The sequence below is a fragment of the Pelodiscus sinensis genome, chromosome 22 (assembly GCF_052426305.1).
Source record: "Pelodiscus sinensis isolate ZL-2025 chromosome 22, ASM5242630v1, whole genome shotgun sequence".
Lineage (NCBI taxonomy): Eukaryota > Metazoa > Chordata > Testudines > Trionychidae > Pelodiscus > Pelodiscus sinensis.
The window spans coordinates 16,091,571-16,110,098 of record NC_143073.1 but is presented as its reverse complement, the minus strand read 5'-3'; the positions used below and the strand labels follow the sequence as shown (position 1 = coordinate 16,110,098).

At 56.2% G+C, this 18,528-nt stretch overlaps 2 protein-coding genes across 4 annotated transcripts; both read left to right on the top strand.

Annotated features, from left to right (window-relative positions):
• The first annotated feature begins 757 nt into the window (after positions 1–757).
• On the top strand, positions 758–10,935 carry CHRNB1 (cholinergic receptor nicotinic beta 1 subunit). Of its 3 annotated transcripts, none has more exons than XM_006112104.5 (11): positions 758–1,508; positions 2,388–2,527; positions 3,730–3,774; positions 4,647–4,756; positions 4,909–5,017; positions 6,014–6,161; positions 7,567–7,758; positions 8,316–8,539; positions 8,680–8,852; positions 9,280–9,402; positions 10,541–10,680. In XM_006112104.5, exons 1-10 carry the CDS (start codon positions 1,457–1,459, stop codon positions 9,356–9,358), a joined length of 1,272 nt encoding a protein of 423 aa, XP_006112166.1. In that variant the 5' UTR covers positions 758–1,456; the 3' UTR covers positions 9,359–9,402; positions 10,541–10,680. The 3 variants fall into 3 exon arrangements, with proteins under 3 accessions (XP_006112166.1, XP_006112165.2, XP_006112167.2); XM_006112103.5 differs by having other exon boundaries at positions 763–1,508; positions 9,255–9,402; positions 10,541–10,935; XM_006112105.5 differs by lacking the exon at positions 2,388–2,527 and having other exon boundaries at positions 765–1,508; positions 9,255–9,402; positions 10,541–10,935.
• A 297-nt stretch (positions 10,936–11,232) lies between these two features.
• On the top strand, positions 11,233–17,637 carry LOC102462144 (thialysine N-epsilon-acetyltransferase-like). The gene is made up of 6 exons (XM_014577204.4): positions 11,233–12,345; positions 15,185–15,239; positions 15,461–15,544; positions 15,863–15,964; positions 16,105–16,145; positions 17,391–17,637. Exons 1-6 carry the CDS (start codon positions 12,283–12,285, stop codon positions 17,565–17,567), a joined length of 522 nt encoding a protein of 173 aa, XP_014432690.3. The 5' UTR covers positions 11,233–12,282; the 3' UTR covers positions 17,568–17,637.
• Positions 17,638–18,528: the final 891 nt, after the last annotated feature.

The following is an 18,528-nucleotide window of genomic DNA, read 5'->3' as shown; positions in this document are numbered from 1 at the left end:
TTCCCCCTTGTCTGTATTCATAACTCCTGGGCCTCCCTCTCCCTTATTGCCCCTTCCTCTCCTTTCCCTGCTTGCTCCTCTGGTATCTGCCCCCTGCCCCGATTCTCTCTTTGGTTCCGCCCTTATTCCTCCCTTTATAGCCCTTACTCCTCCTTCCAGCCTCCCCCTGCCCTAATAATAAGCCCCCGCTTTGCACCCTCAGGTCATGAAATTCAGCCCCCCAATCTTGCACACACACCCTTGGTTCAAGGGACTGGTGACCCCTAGATCTGCACAGCCGAGAGAATAAACCACGTTTCTACGAATCTACCCGGCTCCATGTGGCTCTGTGGGACTCCGAGCCGGAATCCAGTTCCGGAATTACGTATATCCGGAGCAGGGAATGGGGAGGGGCTGTGTGGGACTCTTGGCCGTATTCCAGCTTCGGGTTTTACCCAAGTCCTGAGGTGGGAGGGGCTGCGTGGGACTCCGAGCTTGGATCCAGCTCCAGGTTTTACCCATAGCTGGGCTGACTCCTATGCCGTATTTGGGATTTACCATAATTCCCTGCCCGAGTAGGAGCAGCTACCTCCCGGCTCCGATGCAGGAGGCCGCTGTGATCTAGCTCCGGGATTTACCCACCTCCCGGCCAAGTGGCTGCCATTTAACTCCGTTAAATGTTCCTGGCCTTCCAAATGGCCAGCGCGAGAGAGTGGATCTCGCTCCGGATTTTCCTCATTCCAGTTCCAAGCTTTGCCTGTCTACACCTCTGCTTCTCTGCCCCTCCTCCCATCCCCAACCCCTCTATGCACCCCCCAACCCAGCCTCTCTGCCTGATCCCTGTTCCCAACTCCTCTACTCATCCCCCTCCCCTGTGTGTGTCGCTGCACTACTCATCCCCCAACCCCCAACCTCTGTCCCTCTCCCTCTCTATCTACCCTTCCCCACACATCCCATCTATCTATCCATCTGTCACCAAGGGTCCATCCAGCCAGTGTCCTGTCTGCCGACAGTGGCCTATGCCAGGTGCCCCAGCGGGAGTGAACAGAGCAGGGAACCATCCAGAGATCCAGCCCCTGTCACCCATTCCCAGCTCCTGGCAAACCGAGGCTGGGCCCCCATCCCTGCCCAGCCTGGCTAATAACCACTGAGCAACCTATCCTCATGGACCAGCTAGGCTCTCTGCCTGGCTAAAATCTATGTCCCCCCTCTCAGGCTGTGGATCCGAATGCCCCTGGGACCCCTTTCCCTCTCCTTGTGAGCTCTGGGTCCCAAAGGGTTAAAAATCCCCCCCCCCCCCAGAACAGGTGGTGCCTGCAGATTTCCTGTGGCATGAGGCTCCTCCCCCACCCCCAACTCTCCAGCCCCCTCCCACACCCCGCTCTGGTGACAGCTGCTGTGGCCAAGGAGGTGGCTGGAGGGGGAGGCAGGGTGCCAGCTGGGCCTCCAGGAGCCAGACGGACACACGGATGCAGCCATGGCACGGAGGGCCCCAGTTCTGGTGACCCTCTGGCTTATCCCCACTGTGGGTAAGTGCTGGCTGCCCCTTGGCCAAGCCCCAGCAAGAGTCAGGGGGCACCTGGCCCTGCTAGAGAGTGGGAAACGGGGCTAGAGAGAGATCAGGTAGAGCCATGGGCTATGAGGCAAGATATGGGGACATGGATTAGAGATCAGAAGGGAGGTGAGTGGGGTGTGGGATGGATAGACAGAGGGGGTAGATGGGGGATAGATACATAGAGGGTGTGGGATGGACATACATTTTTGGGGGGAGAGCAAGTGTGGTGGATGGGGTAGATACATAGAGATGTGTGTGTGGAATGGATGGCTAGATGGGGGAATGGGGGAACAGATAGATAAGGTATGTGGGGAAGGATGATGAGTGGGGGACAGATGAATGGATAGCAGGGTGTGGGGATGGAAGGAGGGGGTATATGCTGATGCATGGATGGAAAGACAGAGAGGTTCAGGGGGATGGATGGGTACTGCGATGTGGGGAGAGGGGTGGAGAGATCTCTAGACAAAGGGGATGGGGATAAATAGGAGGCGGCACAGATGGGGTGCGAGTTGAGGGATAGATCTGAGGTATGGGGGCAGACAGCTGGATGCCGAGGATGGGGTGTGGGGATCGAAGTGTGGCAGGATGGGTGGAGAGAAGAGGGTGCGGGGATGGAGGGATGAACAGAGACGGAGGAGTGCGTCCTGTGGGAAGGGCTAGATGGGATGGGGTAGTTACATTGTTCTGTGTGGGAGGGAGGCAATGTGTGAAGAGAGATGGACAGGGGCAGATGAGGAGGGAGGGAGGGATAGGCAGCTCAGTAGACTGCTATGGCCCAGGGAGCAGTGCCGGGCAGTAGAGCGATGCAGTGGGAAACAGGACCCTCACACACACAGTTTCTCTCTCCGGGCAGTGGTGGGCAGCCTGCAAACTGAGGAGCGTCTGCTGGAGAAGTTGTTTGAGAACTACAACTCCAACGTCCGCCCCGCCCGCACTCTCACCGACAAGGTGTTCATCCGGGTGGGCATGTCCCTGTCACAGCTCATCAGCCTGGTGAGGAATTGGAGCCTTGGCAGGGTGTTCTAGCTTAACATTCTAGGCCAGGTTCTATGTCTGTCTGCTGTGCCATGGCTCCTGATCCTTAGCTGGCCAAAAAGAGATCATATTCTTGCTTCACTTCCTAGTGGAAAGGCAAATCAGCTACTCGTGCAGTTCTCGACCATGTTCTAGACTGGTCTAGTTCCCATGACTTCTGGTCCTTGATGGTCAAAAAGGGAATGCTATCTAGATTATCACACCAGAGGGCATTCTAGGCTGCACAACCATTTGCCTTTTTCTAGCACAGTTGTATGGAACTGCCACTCATGCTGCTCAGAGAAGACACTCCTCTAGACTTGCTCTCATTCTAGATTGCTTTCCAATGCTATTTCTAGAGTGGTCTTGAACATAGCCACTCTTGAGCCACCCTGGCTAGCAGGTGCTGTATTCTTAGATTACATTCCTTGCTGCAGCCCGGGCCAATCAACCCTCTGAGCTATTCTATACCTTGCTCTAGAGCAGCCCAGAACAGCACCATGCCATAGCCACAGGATACTACATCCCAGATTTTCTCCCTAGCGACATTCCTGACCAAACGCCAGTGCCATTCTAATCCACACTCTAGAGCAGACTAGCTCACTCCTGCTCCTGGGATATGCTGGCTATGTTCTAGATTAGTTTCTGGTACTTTATTCCAGGCCGGGGCCAAAGCCATGCTAGAGTCACCTAGAATGCTGTAGCTAGGGCTGTGACACCTGGACCTCTCATGCTAAATTAGTTTCTTGAGGCAGCCAGTGTCCATGGAAGGGAAGGCAGCAGAACCCCCAGCTCTGGCAGGGAGAGAGTTAAGGGCCTCTCACCCGCCTCCTTGGCCAGGGGACAGAGACAGCAGCTGTCACGGAGGCCCCTGGCACCGGCCAGAGACAGGGGATGTTATAAATAGCGGTATAAGGGGAAGGTAGTGGGGAGGAAATGAATTCAGAGTGGAAGGGTCAGCTGGATACATGCACCGGATTGGCACCCCGGGGTAGTCCATTTCAGACCCATTTGCCCCTCCATAAAATGCCCTTCACTATCCCATACCCCAGAAAGGGTTCTATGTCCTCACATACCTCCAAAGAGAGCAGCATTCTCAAGGGTACACAGGGGAGGGGGCATGATTCTGGAGTCGAGGGGGTATCCCCTGAATTACTTTTTAATCCTTTCTCCCCCGCCAGAATGAAAAGAACGAGGAGCTGACCACGAAGGTGTACATGGACCTGGTGGGTACTATCCCCCCAACACATTCCCATGCCTACTGCCCCCCGTACTCTATCCCAGATGGGGGGTGTCTGCCTTCCCCAATCTAGCTCTTAGCGCTGGGGCAGGGACTTAGTGTCATCTGGTGGCTGCTGGGACAAAGTGTAGAGGTAGATTTCTGGTTTGGTGGGGGCTTTGTGGTTCATAAAAAGGGAGTAGAGGATGAGGAAATATGTCCCAGCTCTGATTCCTTGTTTATAACAGGAGCCAGTGGGGTTGGTCCATTTCCAGCACAGCCATGGATGGTGTAGCGGCGCGTCGGGGTTCCCCCACCTCCTGCACCCCCGTAATGGCACGAACAGACTCTGCCAGCCAGTAGAATATAGGGAGTTTATTGCTTCTCCACAGCATAGATGTAATCTGGTTACAGGGCAGGCCTAGGATGCCTCAGCCCCCCCTTGAGATGGGGGAGACTGGGCCCCTAAATCCCAGCCCGTTCCTTAGGCTGCTTCCTCCATGATACCAGACAGAAACTAAAACTCACTTCCAGCCCTGCACCCCAGCCAGGTGCTGGTCTCCGCCTTCCTCCCTTTGTCTCCCTCCCTGGGAGGCTGAGCCTGGGTGTCTGGGTTAATACACATTTGGGAGAGTCAGTGAGAATCTCCCATCACAGCGCAGGGGGACCCTGGGTCACAGAGCAGACATCCCCCCCACTACGCCACAGATGGTTAATGGGGGATGGAGTAAGAGAGCACTCTGTGCCTCAGTTTCCCCATATGTGCATGGGGCAAATAGCCCTGCCCAGTCTCACAGGGTGAGGTGGGTCTGGGAGGACAATCACAAGGACTTTCTTTCTTTCTTTCTTTGACCATCCCCCTGTCCATTGGGTCTCCAGGAGTGGACGGATTATCGCCTGAGCTGGAATCTGTCTGACTTTGATTACATCAGCTCCATCCGGTTGTCTTCTGACAAAGTCTGGCTCCCGGATATCTACCTCATGAACAAGTGAGCTGGATTGGGAGGGCATGGGGGCAGGGGAACATCCAGGGTCCCCAGGACAAGAGAGCCAGGGGGTGAGAGCAATAAAGCCACAGCCCAGCTGGCAGATGGGTTCCTTCTGCTGTGCGACACCCTTTCTTCTTTTTTCATTCTTTCAGCAATGATGGTAATGTTGACATCGCCCTACCTGTGAATGTCTTGGTCTCTCATGTGGGGACCGTTCAGTGGCTTCCCCCCGCCCTCTACCGCAGCAGCTGCAGTATCCAGGTGAGCTGGCCCCCTCTGCTAGGGGGTGCTGTGCTGCGGGGTAGGTGGCCCAGTGGGGGGTGCTGTACTGTGGTGGGCAAAGGGGACCCAGCAGGAGGTGCTGTATTGTGGTGGGCAGAGGGGACCCAGCAGGGGTTTTTGTGCTGTTTAGGGTTTAAGAGGCCGAGCAGGGGGCATTGTGCTGTGGGGGGTAAAGGGGGCCCAGCAGGGGGCACTGTGCTGTGGAGGATAGAAGGGGACCAGCTGGGGATGCTGTATTGTGCGGGGTAGAGGAGGCCCAGCAGGGGGCGCTGTGCTGTGGAGGATAGAGGGGGGCCACCTGGGGGTGATGTATTGTGCAGAGTAGAGGGGGCCCAGCAGGGGGTACTTGCTGTGGGGGATAAAGGGGGTCCAGCAGGGGGCGCTGTGCTGTGAGGGGTAGAGGGGGCCCAGCAGGGAGCGCTGTATTGTGCAGGGTAGAAGGGGCCCAGCAGGGGGCACTGTGCTTTGAGGAGTCGAGGGGGCCCAGCAGGAGGCGCTGTGCTGCGAGGGGTTGAGAGGGCCTAGCAGGGGGTGCTGTGCTGCGAGGGGTTGAGAGGGCCTAGCAGGGGGTGCTGTGCTGTGGAGGTCTGAGCAGGGGGTGCCCAGCAGGGGGTGCTGTGCTGTGGGGGATAGAGGGGGGCCAGCAGGGGGTGCTGTATTGTGCAGGGTAGAAGGGGCCCAGCAGGGGGCACTGTGCTTTGAGGAGTCGAGGGGGCCCAGCAGGAGGCGCTGTGCTGCGAGGGGTTGAGAGGGCCCAGCAGGGGGCACTGTGCTTTGAGGAGTCGAGGGGGCCCAGCAGGAGGCGCTGTGCTGCGAGGGGTTGAGAGGGCCTAGCAGGGGGCGCTGTGCTGTGAGGGGTTGAGGAGGCCCAGCAGGGGGTGCTGTGCTGTGCGGGGTAGAGGGGGCCCAGCAGGGGGTGCTGTGCTGTGGAGGTCTGAGCAGGGGGTGCTGTGTCAATGGTGTCTCTCCCCCCAGGTTACTTACTTCCCCTTCGACTGGCAGAACTGCAGCATGGTGTTCCAGTCCTACGCCTATGGGGCAACCGAGCTGGGCCTGCTGCACCCGCTGGATGAGGCGGGGCGTGAGGTGCAGGAGATCATCATCTTTGAGAACACCTTCATCGGTGAGTGTCCACCATGCACACGGCTACACTTGCATACAGCTACATACGTATACGCATAGCTACACACGCACCAACACAGCTACACACACACGCGCGCAGCTACACATGCATGTGCACAGCTACACAGGCATACAGCTACATACATGCACATGGCTACACACAGCTACACACACATGCGTGCACATGCTCATGGTACACACACATCCATATGCAGCAACCCAAGTGCGCACACAGCTGTACACATCTTTATTTGCACTAATGCAGCTACACACTCACATGGATACACACACACATGCATGGCTACATGTACAACTACATACACACACAGCTACATGCACATATATACACAGACACACTGCGCTACCCACACAACTATACATGTATACAGATGACTACACACATACAGCGACACACAAACACACAGTTACACACAGTGCAACACACACGCACACCTTTACAGACACACAGAGTCACACATGCACAACCTCAGTACATACACAGGTACTCGCACACAGAGCTACACACGGTCATCTATATGTCTCACAAACAGACTGAGCCAGGCATTCACAACCACACCACATACACAGCCATTTATCACAAACAGACACGCACATGGAGCTACATGCACACAACCATGTCTCAAGACATATACACAGTCACTCACACGCAAACACATCATACACAGAGCTACACCCAGAACCACACATGTGACCACAACACACACAGAACCATACATCACACACAACACTGACACACAAAGACACAGAGACACACAGCCATGTGTTACACATGCGCAACCTCAGCACATATGGAGCTACACACACAAAGAGGAACACATACACACAGCCATATCTCACATGCCACCACAACACACAGAGTAACACACCCACCCAAACAGAGCTACTTACACACATTGTCAAACACACACAGAGCAATGTGCATGAGGACAAACACATAACCACAACACACAGCTACACACACACACAGTATCACACACATGGCCACAACATACACACACAGCAAAACCCCCTCACTGTGATGTGCACACAAAACACACATAGCGATACACACACAAAGCCAGCACACAAGCAGAAGGACCACAGCTGTACAGACAGCCACACACATAAAGCCATGACAACACAAACAACCACCACACACACAGCGACACACACACAATTCAACACAGAGTCATTACACTTGCAGCCAGCCATGCACTCTTCCACACACGCGAACACACACAGTTACTTGACAGAAAGACACAACTCACATGTGCAATCTGGGTGTACATCCCACCACTGCCACCATCTGTCTCGGGGCCCTGTTCCCTTCCCTCTCCCTTGCCACCTCTAATGAGGTGACTCTGGATTGGCATTCCTCAGCCCTAACCCCTCTCTCTGCTCTCCAGACAATGGGCAGTGGGAGATCCGGCACAAGCCTGCACGGCGCAACACACTGCCTGGGGAGTTACAACATGAGGACATCACCTTCTACCTCATCATCCGCCGCAGGCCACTCTTCTACATCATCAACGTCATTATTCCCTGCATTCTCATCACTATCCTGGCCATCTTCGTTTTCTATCTGCCCCCTGATGCCGGTGGGTGCCAGGCAGATGGACACAGGCTGCCCCTGGTGCTGGAGAGAAGGAGGGGGATTGGACCTATTCCAAGAGGGTGGGAATCTGGTGCCCCTTTCCAGGGGGCTGAGGAATCCAATGCTGGGATTCCTCTCTTCCTTAGGAGACCTTAGTTCATCGTAGTTGAGCACCTAGGCAACCTAGAGGCCATGCTAGATGGGACCCACAATCCCCTGTTACTGGGGATAGACCAGAGGGCCATGCTAGATGGGCACTGGACTCCCCTCTCCCTGCAGAGACCTGTGGCCGTGCTACATGGACCTTGGGATACCGTTTTCCATGAGAAGACCAGAGGCCATGCGGGATGGGCCCACAATCCTCTGTCCTTGGGGATAGATAAGAGGCCATGTGAGATGGTCTTTGGATTACCCTGTTTCTGAGAAGACCAGAAGTCATGCTATATGGGCCCCATAATCCACTCTCCCTCGAGAGAGGAACCAGAGGACAGGCCAGATGGGCCCAAGTCTCCCAGTCTTCCCGCTGCCCTCGCTGATGCCTGTTCTGCTCCCTCTGCCCAGGGGAGAAGATGACTCTCTCCATCTTCGCTCTGCTCACCCTCACCGTTTTCCTGCTGCTGCTGGCAGACAAGGTGCCAGAGACCTCGCTGGCCGTGCCCATCATTGTCAAATACCTCATGTTCACCATGATCCTAGTGACCTTCTCCGTCATCCTCAGTGTGGTGGTCCTCAACCTGCATCACCGCTCGCCCAACACCCATGACATGCCCTTCTGGGTCAGGCAGGTAACACACCCCTCCTTAGCCCTAGGGCAGGGGGCAGGAAATTGGGCATGGGGCTTGTTCCCTCTAGAAGGGGGTGTCAGCTCCCACCTGGCCCCAGAGATGGAGCTAATGGGAGGTTCTGGATTCTCTCTCCTGGGCAGATTTTCATTCATCAGCTCCCGCGTTACCTGGGGCTTCAGCGTCCGAAACCAGAGCCCATCCTGAAACCTCCCCCAGCCTCCAAACGGGAATTAGTGGTAAAGAGCAACCGGAGCACAGACGAATATTTCATTCGCAAACCCACCTGTGACTTCCTCTTCCCCAAGCCAAGCAGGTCAGATGGGAATTCTGTGTGCAGGGAGCAGGGCAAGGGCTCAGCAGGGGGTGTTCTCTCTGGCAGGCAGGGCAGGCCCAGGGTGGCACCAGGGGGCACAGTGGGGTAGGGAGCAGGGCAGGGGCTGAGCAGTGGGCTGGCCCAGGGTGGTGCTAGGGGACGCTGTGGGTCTGGGAGTAGGGCAGGGGCTCAGCAGGAAGTGCTCTTCTCTGGCAAACAGCGCTTGCCCAGGGTTGCGCTAGGGGTGCTGTGAGGAAGCGAGCAGGGCAGGGGCTCAGTAGGAGGCGCTCTCTCCTGGCAGGCAGGGCTGGCCCAGGGCAACAGTAGGACTGTGGAACAAGGAGGGGGCTCAGTAGGGGGCGCTGTGTAGGGCTTCACGGCTCTCTCCTGTTAACCTTCCAGATTCTACCAGGATCCCTTCTTGCAGGACCTGCGCCGGTTCATCGATGGGCCGAGCGAATGCCTCGTCCTGCCGCTTGACCTCAAGTCCGCCATGGACGCTGTGACCTACATCGCCCAGCAGCTCCAGGACCAGGAGGACTATGACACGGTGAGTGAGTGTCACAGTCTCCCAGGTGGTGCCCACACATAGCCCATGTGATCCCCGGGCAGAACCCCCAACTGTGCAGCGACCCCTTCTCGGGGAGTCCATTCTCTTCCAGGGGTCTGCGCCTCTGCCTCTTGGGCTGACGCCTGTTATAGCCTTGAGCGCGCCTGGCTCTGCCCTGGGCCCCTCAGGGAGTCCACTCACTCTGGGCCCCCGGGGCCTCCACTCGCAGGGGGGCCAGTGCAGCCCTGTTCTCAGACCGGAGCGACTCTCCGCCAGCTGCACACAGGAGGGTTCATTGAGCACTGAACCCAGCACAGGAACTCTCAGGCCTGCAGGCCTGGCCCCCCTCAGCCCAGCACGTCTGAGTCTCCCCTGCAGCCAGGTGGGCTCTGCCTGCTCCCCCTGCCCAGGCCAGCAGCCCCCTCCTCCCAGCCCAGCCCCCAAATCCCTCCCCAGCAGCCCCTCCCTGGCCTCTGTCCAGGTTAACAGTCTCCCGGACCCCTCTGTTCTCCACCTCCCCCCTCCTCCACCTTTTGTTCTCCCTGGCTGGGACCAGCTGGGCAGGTCACCAGGGTCCTCTCCCCACAGCCCGTTGGCCTCCCACTGGCCAGACTCGGCTGTGCCATCCCAGCTGGGTGTCCCGGTCACTAGTCACTGAGGGGCTCCAGTTCTCTGCTGGTCCCTGGAACAACAAACTCCCTCCCCTTCCCATGGTTAAACCAGTAACCGCCGGGGACACAGAGTGCCAACAGCTCTGCAGGCAGCCCCTTCAGCCCCCCCACAGCTCCCGCACTTCCTCACAGTGGGGTTGGCCAGCTGACCATCACCAGTGGACTCTGGCTCTAGCCTCAGCCCCAACCCTCCTCCCTGGGTCTGGAGTTCGTTTATCTGTGGGGCTGCTTGACCCTACCCAGGGCGAGGGGTGTAAGGAGCATAATGGGCAGTGGGGGAGGCTTAGGGGCCAATTGACGCGGCTTGGGGGCCCCTGTGGGCAGAGCTAAGGAGGGCAATGGCCAGACATAGAGGTGGTGGGAAGGCTTCAGGAGGGTCAGTGGGACTAGGTAATGGGTGCCCATGGAGCATAGAGTTAAGGGTGCCAAGGACCAGCTCCCTCATGCCTCCTGCCCCCTCCCCCCAGCTCAAAGAAGACTGGCAGTACGTGGCCATGGTGGTGGACCGTCTTTTCCTCTGGACCTTCATCACCTTCACCAGTGTTGGGACCCTCACCATCTTCCTGGACGCCAGCTACAACCTGCCTCCTGTGCACCCCTTCCCATGAGCCCCTCCTCCCCGGGACCCCACCGCCGCTGTCCCTTTGCTTCTGTATGGTCTGGGATGCGCCCTGGTGTTGGGGTCTGGCCTCTGCTCTATTGGACAGTGGTGTGAATCCGGAGTCACTCCAAATCATGTTCACACCTGCTGGGGATGAGATGGAGTCAGTTCTGCCTCTAACATTCAGAGAGAGCTGTAAGGTATTTGAGGCTTATTTTCTGGGTTTCAATAAATCCTAGATTTTTGGTTACAGTAAAACAAGGTCATTCTGCTTCATTTAATCCAGTGTCTACTGGTGGGGGGAGAGACATGTGTTACTGAGACCCAGGACTCCTCGGGTGTTTCTAAACTACATGGCTCTGTGGATGGAGCCATGTAGATTAGGCTGATCGGCAGAGGGAAATGAAGCAGCGATTATTTAAATCGCAGCTTCATTTCCCTCTGCCGATCAGCCTAATCTACATGGCTCCATCAAAGGAGCCATGTAGTTTAGACACACCCCTGGGGTCTCTCTCCAGCTGTGAGATGGGGAGTGGGGGCTAGTGGGCCAGAGAGGGGGAAGATGATTGGGTCTGGTAGTCAGGCTATGAGTCCTGGTGCCAGCTGGAGGATTGTCTCTCTACCCCCCTACACCTTCCCTGCAGGTTTGCCTCCAAGATTTGGTCCTTTAATCATCAGCTAAAGTTTTACATTGGAATCTGCTGACTCCAAATTGAAAAGAACCACTGGCCAGACACTGAGGCCCTGCTAGGGGCTGCCAGCTCTCACCTGGCCTCGGGGCAGCATCTGGCTGGCTCAAAAAGGCAAGGAATGGGGTTGGGCTTGAGCCTGTCCCCTCTAGGGCGCACTTGCTCCCCACCTGGCCCCAGGGCAGGTACTAGCTGGCTCAGCAGGAGGTAGAACTTGTCTGCTACTCTCCTAACTGCAGTGGGGCCTTTGCCTGTAGGGTGGTGGGGATTGGAGGGGGTCAAGGTACAGCACTGACATGTCCTGTGATGCTCGAGAGCTCTGGATTGCCCAAGACTCACCCTTGGCCCCCATTTGGGTCCTTACACACTAATGGCAGACTCCAGCTCCTAGGCAAGGGAAGGCAGGACTCCTGGGTTCTCTTTCTTGTGGCTGAATTCCAGCCCCCTCTTGCTCTAACCCACCAGCCCCTGCTCCCATCCCGCAGCTGGGGAGAGTATCCAGGAGTCCTGGCTTCCCTTCCGTCTGCACACACTCACCTTCCTCACTCTCCATAACCCCCCAGGCCTGGCCCTCTTTCATCCATCAAAACCCAGCTGTGGCTGCAGACCTAAACCCACCCTCCAAGTGCCCTATGTGCGGAGTCACCTACTCTCAGGCCCCAAGTGCCTGTAATTTAGACATAGCTTGGTGTGAGCGGTTGGATCCACTGTTTGGGGGCAGAAGTGGGATGACTGCTCCCTGCCAGGTGCCCCCTCCTGGTGCTGGGAGGAACTGATTCATAGCCACTTGTGGCTCTGGGGTTGGACACAACTCCTCCCTCTATTTGTGCAGCCCCACTCCCTTGGGCTGTTGGTCTTAAAGGGATAGCAGGAGTCCCAGGGCTGGGAAGAGAAAAAGGCAGAGGAGAGCCCTGGTATCATGAACTGCATCATCCGGCCGTGCACGGTGAAGGACTGCAAGGTCATTCTGCAGCTCATCAAGGTAAGGGGTGGTTCCCAGCCCTGAAACACTGCCCGGTGTGCGAGAGATCAGATTAGGGATAGAGCTCAGGAGTCCTGGCAACAAACCCACTCCCCCTCTGCTCTAACAGTAACCCTTCTGGCAGAGGGAGCCTGCTGCAGCCAAGGCCAAGTTCAATATCTAGGGCGGGGTGGGGAAATAGAAAACAAAAACCCCAAACTCCACTGACTTGGCCCCCAACTGGGAAGCAGGAAAAAAAGGCACTCCCCTCAAGCTCCAGCCCCAAAGTATGTGGGGGGCGCTGAGGGTCAGGGCTCACCCCCAAGGCTGGAATGGGGTGAGTGTGTGAGATCTGGGTGGAAGGGGGTGCAGGGGTGGGCTGGGGATGCAGGGTCTTGACAGTAGGGATGCAGGGTTGGGTGAGGGTGTGGTGTCAGGCAGGAGGGAGGGCAGGAACAGGGTGGGGAAGGGGGAAGGGGTCAAAACAGGAGGGAGGGCAGGAGCAAGGTAGGGGAGAAGGTGCGGGGTCAGGGCGGGAGGGGGAGCAGGAGTGGGATGGGGTGCACGGTTTGGGCAGTAGGGAGGGCAGGAGCAGAGTGGGGGAGGGGTGCGGAGTCAGGGCGGGAGGGAGGCCAAGGAGCAGGGTGGGCATAGATTACCCACCCCCTGATCTAGGGGTTCCTCCCCATCCATCCAACACAGAACCAGCTTGAACCCCAACCCAGTAACCTGGGGAATTCACACTCCACCTCTGGGTGCCTCAGAGGGGCGATGCTTCCCCACTCGCAAGCAGAATCTGAGTGTAGAAAAGAAACTTTTAATAAAAGGGAGGGAAGTAACTTGGCCTTGATTTGGCAAAACACCACAAACAGGGCTACTAAACATAAACCGTGAGTAACAGTCCCACCCCAAGTAGGTGTGGCAGTGTCCTCCTCGGGCCAGGATTGTACATGTGCCTGTCACACGCCCAACCCCACTCTTCAACCCTCTTACTCACTGCCCTTGGTCAGTGCAGACCAGTGTTTCCTATAAGCTGAGCACTTGGGCAGCTGGTCAGGAAAGATTCAAATGCCACCTAGCCGAGCGCTTACAGCTGGGTTTGTGTTTCTCCTGGTGGTGCACATCTGCACATGTTTTGGTGCACATAGAACATTTATTCCACAAGTGGATGAAAAAGATTAGAGAGCCTGGTGCAGACCCAGAGCTCAGCTCCTGTTCCAGGTGGGAGGAGGAAAAGAGGCATCTTACTTCACTGGTCACTCTTCATCCACCTCTTTACTGCTCTCCACTGCCGCCTTGCTGGCTGCTTGTTGCGCCTCCCACAGCCGCCCTGCTGTACGCTTGTCACACCTCTCCACTACTTGTTGCACTTCCCCCACTGCCGTCCTGCTGGATGCTTGTCACACCTCCCCATGCTTATTGCACCTCCCCACTGCTGCTGTGCTGGCCCTGTGTCACGCTTCACCACCACAGCCCTGCTGGCCACTTGTCAAACCTCCCAACTGCTTGTTGACCTTTCCAACGCTGCCCTGCTGGCCGCTTGTTGGGCCTCCCCACCACTGTCCTGCTGGCTGCTTGTCACACCTCCCAACCGCTTGTTGCACCTCCCCACCATTGCCCTGCTGGATGCTTGTCACACCACCCCACTGCTGTCCTGCTGGCTGTTTGTCTCACCTCCCCACTGCTGCACTGCTGGCTGCTTGTTGCACTGCCGTGCTGGCCAACACTCCTACTAGCCACCCATTGCTGCTGGTGAATTTGGCTCTGGGCAAACCCCAGTGCTAACACAAGTGATTTCAGCTCTCGGCACAGAGCACAGTCCCCCACAAGAAATGTCAGCAACCACTGGTGTAAATTTACAACAAGACCCTCCTTATGGAGCCTATTTTAGCTCTGCTCTAGAGACAAGGGAGCAACAGGCTGAGCCAGTCTTACAGCCAACAGGTGGAGGGCCTGTACCCTGCTGACTCCTGCCCTCCCCTCTTGAGTTCACAGAGCTCTGAGCCTGGAGCCTTTGTCCATCTGAGGTTCTTCATTCTGGCAGGGTCTCCCTCCTTTGCACTAGGTCAGAGTCTTTAGTCCCACAACAATTGCAAGCCTTGGTGAGCCCCATTCCTGTGGTTAGTATTAACTTCATTAACAAGTTTAGGACCCATCACAAAGGTATGAATAAAGACATCACTGGCTGGCACACTCCCTTCCACATCCTAATGACTTAACCAGCCAATCAATGGGTACTTAAGAACAATGTGCACCTTCTCTATTAGCTTCATGTAACATGAACACTCTAAATCACCATTTCCTCCCTTCCTTTTCTGCCCCTGCCAATTCCCCTATTTACTTTGGAACCGGACTTTTAATGCTCCGTGCATCTGAAGAAGTGGACTGTGTCCACAAAAGCTCGTGATACCATCTACATGTTTTGTTAGTCTTTAAGGTGCTGCTAGACTATTCGTTTTTTTTAAGTTTTTCAAGTTACAGACTAACTTGGCTACCCCTCTGAAGCTTTAGTATTGATGTACTTGGTAACACCACAGCAGCCAAAGGACACAGCAAAGCACAGCTCCATCAACTGAACATTGAACTCATCTAAGCAAACTGGGGACAACTGTTTTTATCCCCGCCTCTGGGGTCTAGCTGTAAGTGTGAAGGACCCGTTCCTTCAGATCCTGCTCCCCTCCCAGTGCTGGAGAGAGAACCCAGGTGTCTGGAGCCTGGATACCTCTGATCTTGCAGAAGCAAAGAGAAGTGGGGAGAGGGGGAGGGGTTTTCAGGGGACTGGCCATGGTGGGGAGGGAGTGCTGGGGTGCAGGGGTCAGCGGCAGCTCTGGGTTTCTCAGTGAGGTGCTGTCTGTTGCAGGTGATTGCCATCGATTACAAAGTCCCCCCAGCCCATTTGAAAGTCACCCTGGAAGGTAAGAGCCTGTTGGGAGAGAGACTGGCAGAGAGGGCTAGAGGGGCCCTAGCAGAGGAGCAGGGGGGGAGGTCTTAGCAGAGCAAGATGTATGGGGACTTGGGGTTCCTCACAATGAGGGTGGTTGGCAGAGATCCCCGGCCCTGCACACCCCTTGCCCCCTTTCCCAAGCCCTGGGACAGATGACAGGGTCTGATGTGTGTGTCTCCTTCCCTGGCCCAGCACTCAGAGAGGACGGATTCGGGGCCCAACCGATGTATGACTGTTATGTGGCGGAGCTGCCCTCTGGGCAGAATAGCAAGAAGGGTAAGTGTGTGTGTACAACACTGCCCACTGCTGGTGTGTGTGGTGTGGGGAAGGGAGTGGGGGTGTAACATGGCCCCCTGCTAGGATGTGTGTATGTGTAAACACTGCCCCCTGCTGAGGGTTTGCATCTCTTCCCCACCCTGGCTAGGATGCCGATTAACCCCACTGTGTGTCATGGGCCCCATACAACTACCAGTTGCTGCTGCTAGAGGTGGATCAGTCTGTGGAGACCCCACCAGTTCTTCCTGCCAGGGCTGCCACAGTCCCAGAGTCCCATGGCTCCTGCCCCAGCCCACAGCTCCACTGTTCTCCCGGTAGGTGACAGCATCGTGGGTTATGTTCTGTCCACCTACACTTACAGCACCTGGAAGGGCAGGAACGTCTACATAGACAACCTGTATGTCCGGCCTGAGTTCAGAGGTATGGCTGGGTCCTGCCCGAGGCGGGGGACCCAGGAGACCTGGCTCCCAGTCCCCCTGCTCTAACCACCAGATCCCACTCCCCTCCCAGAGCTGGGGAGAGAACCCAGGAGTCCTGGCTTAGCTCTGTTGTTCCCCTAGGTCAGCAGATTGGGAAGCAGCTGATGAAGAAGACTGCAGAAGTGAGTTTTGGTCATGACAGTGGATAGGGGACTTCTTATCTCTACCCCCCACCCCACTGTGAGCCCCCCCAAATCTGCACTACAGGGCAAACCCCTTAGCTGAGGTCATCAGCTCCCATCCCCATCTGATCAGTCCCAGGCCAGGTCAGCTGAGGACTCAGCACTTCATCACAGTGACTAGCTGGGTTTTGGTTGAGTGGGCAGAGAAAGCCCAGCCCTCCAACCCCTGCCTTTTCAGACCCTCTCCCTGTGTGTCCTATAACCCGCATGGCCCTCCAGTAATGGAGATTCTCTCTTGCAACAGCAGTCTAACCTCTTTCTTTGCTCTTCCATGTGTCCTTTACTCTTCACTGCCCCCAGTAGCATATTCCTCCCTTAGTAGCCACTCTAACCTCTCTCTCTGCTCCCCTGGGTGTCCTATATCCCACACTGGTCCCGGTTGTAAACAGCAGCAAATCTATCCCCCTGCCCCTGCTCCTCCATGTGTCCCATGCCCCAGCCTCTGGTAGCAGAGATTCCTAACCACAATAACAGATCTAACTACTCCCTGTATACTCCTCCATGAGTGTGTTTACATTGCACCTACGTGCAAAATAGGATGTGCAATCTGAGCTACACAAATTGCATAGCTGATTTTGATCTTATTTCGAAATAGCTTATTTCGTACGTTGGTGCTGTCTACACAGCGCCAAATTTCAAAATAACCCGCTATTCCAAAAGGTCCCTTACTCCTTGTGGAATGAGGTTTACAGGGCTGTCGGAATAGCAAGCCTGTTCTATCTGTGAAGAAGTGGGATAGCTACTTCAGGATACTCTGGTATCCCCAAATAGTGTTGTAGTGTAGACATAGCCCATGTGTCCTATGGTCTGCATTGCCCTCTACTAACAGAGATAACCTCACAGCGGCTCTGACCCCTCTCTGCTCCCTCATGTGCCTCTACCCCCATGCTGCCCCAGTAGCAAAGATTCTCTCCACAGCAGTGGATCTAGCCCCTTCCTCAGCTTCCCTTGGCCCTGCACTGTCCCAAGTAGCAAAGATTCTCCTCACAGCAGCTGATCTAAACAGCTGCACTTCCACTTGACCTATATCCCACACTGCCTCAGTAGCAGAGATTCTCCCCACCGCAGTGGATCTAGCCCCTTCTTCAACTCCCCTGTGTGTCCTACATCCTGCACCACTCCCAGTAGCAGAGATTCCCCCCAGAGCAGTAGCTCTAACACTTCTCTCTTTGCTGCCTCCTGCAGGTGGCCCTGAAGAAGGGCTGCAGCCAGATCCGCATGCATGTAGCCAGGTGGAAGGAAAACGAAAATCGCTTCCTGACCTGTTGTGGCAGCGAGAACCTGACAGCCAAGGAGGGCTGGAACCTCTTCCGCTTTGAAGAAGACACTCTGTGGAGACTGGCAGCCCACAACAAATTTTAGAGGAATGGGGGGTAGGGAACAGATGGATTGGGAGTCCAGCTGGTGGATTGGGAGGTAGGCAATTAAATGCTTGGAGGAGGGGATTGTCTCCATAATTTGCAGGGAATGGAGGTGACCGTAGAGAGGGGGAGAGGTTCCAGGGGGCTGGGAGAGGTCTCAGAGAGAGGACAAGTAGTCAGAGAGGGGGAGATAGTCTCTGGGGAAGCAGGGGGCATTGGGAGCTAGGACTCCCAGCCCCTTGATGCTCCCCCACTCTAACCCACCAGCCTCCACTTCCCTCCCAAAGCCAGGGAAGAGAACCCAGGACTCTCAATTTTGGTATCTGTCCTGGTTTCTCAGTTCTGTTCCACCTGGAAGGGGGGTTTGGCCTGTCAGCACTATGTGGCTCTGGTGGGGGAGACAGGCATGTGTGACACACAAATTCACCTTCCCTCTGAGTTGTGTCCACTTCTCCTTCTCTCCAGGGGCCTGAGAATTGGTCAGCCCCATTTCCAGCCCCTAGCACCACCTGCCCTGGACAGGGTACATTGGCCACCCCCAGCAGACATGCTGCCATGGGAGGAGGGGGTATGCTACCATGCCTGGGGTCAAGCCGGGCTAGGTGGGGGAGATTTGACAGCCTGGGAAACCCATCAACTCGGGGTGGTCTTGGACCACATTATTGAGGTGATGATCTGCTGATCTACACAACCCAAGGTAAATCTGAAGGGTTTGGGGTCACGAGGGTCCCAGCTCTGAAGAAGAGGATGTGAGCTAGAGGTGAGAACATGAGGGATGGGAGCCAGGCTGCTGGGCCCTCCCCCTGCTGTCACCCACCAACCTCCCCTCCCAGAGCTGAAGAGAGAACCCAGCACTCCCCAACCCCCTTCCTCCCCATTCACCCATCTCTGCACCCAGCCAACCATAGCCAGCCAGCCAGCCCCCACCTCTCCATCCACCCATCTCTGCACCTATCCATCCA

Bases quoted from the DNA above. Each gene is read 5' to 3' on its own strand.
- CHRNB1 (XM_006112103.5), top strand. From the start codon at position 1,457: ATGGCACGGAGGGCCCCAGTTCTGGTGACCCTCTGGCTTATCCCCACT. The intron at 5,018-6,013 runs GTGAGCTGGCCC...CTCTCCCCCCAG, and splicing joins GCAGCAGCTGCAGTATCCAG to GTTACTTACTTCCCCTTCGA. The intron at 8,853-9,254 runs GTCAGATGGGAA...TTAACCTTCCAG, and splicing joins CTCTTCCCCAAGCCAAGCAG to ATTCTACCAGGATCCCTTCT.
- LOC102462144 (XM_014577204.4), top strand. From the start codon at position 12,283: ATGAACTGCATCATCCGGCCGTGCACGGTGAAGGACTGCAAGGTCATT. The intron at 12,346-15,184 runs GTAAGGGGTGGT...TGTCTGTTGCAG, and splicing joins TCATTCTGCAGCTCATCAAG to GTGATTGCCATCGATTACAA. The intron at 15,545-15,862 runs GTAAGTGTGTGT...TTCTCCCGGTAG, and splicing joins TGGGCAGAATAGCAAGAAGG to GTGACAGCATCGTGGGTTAT.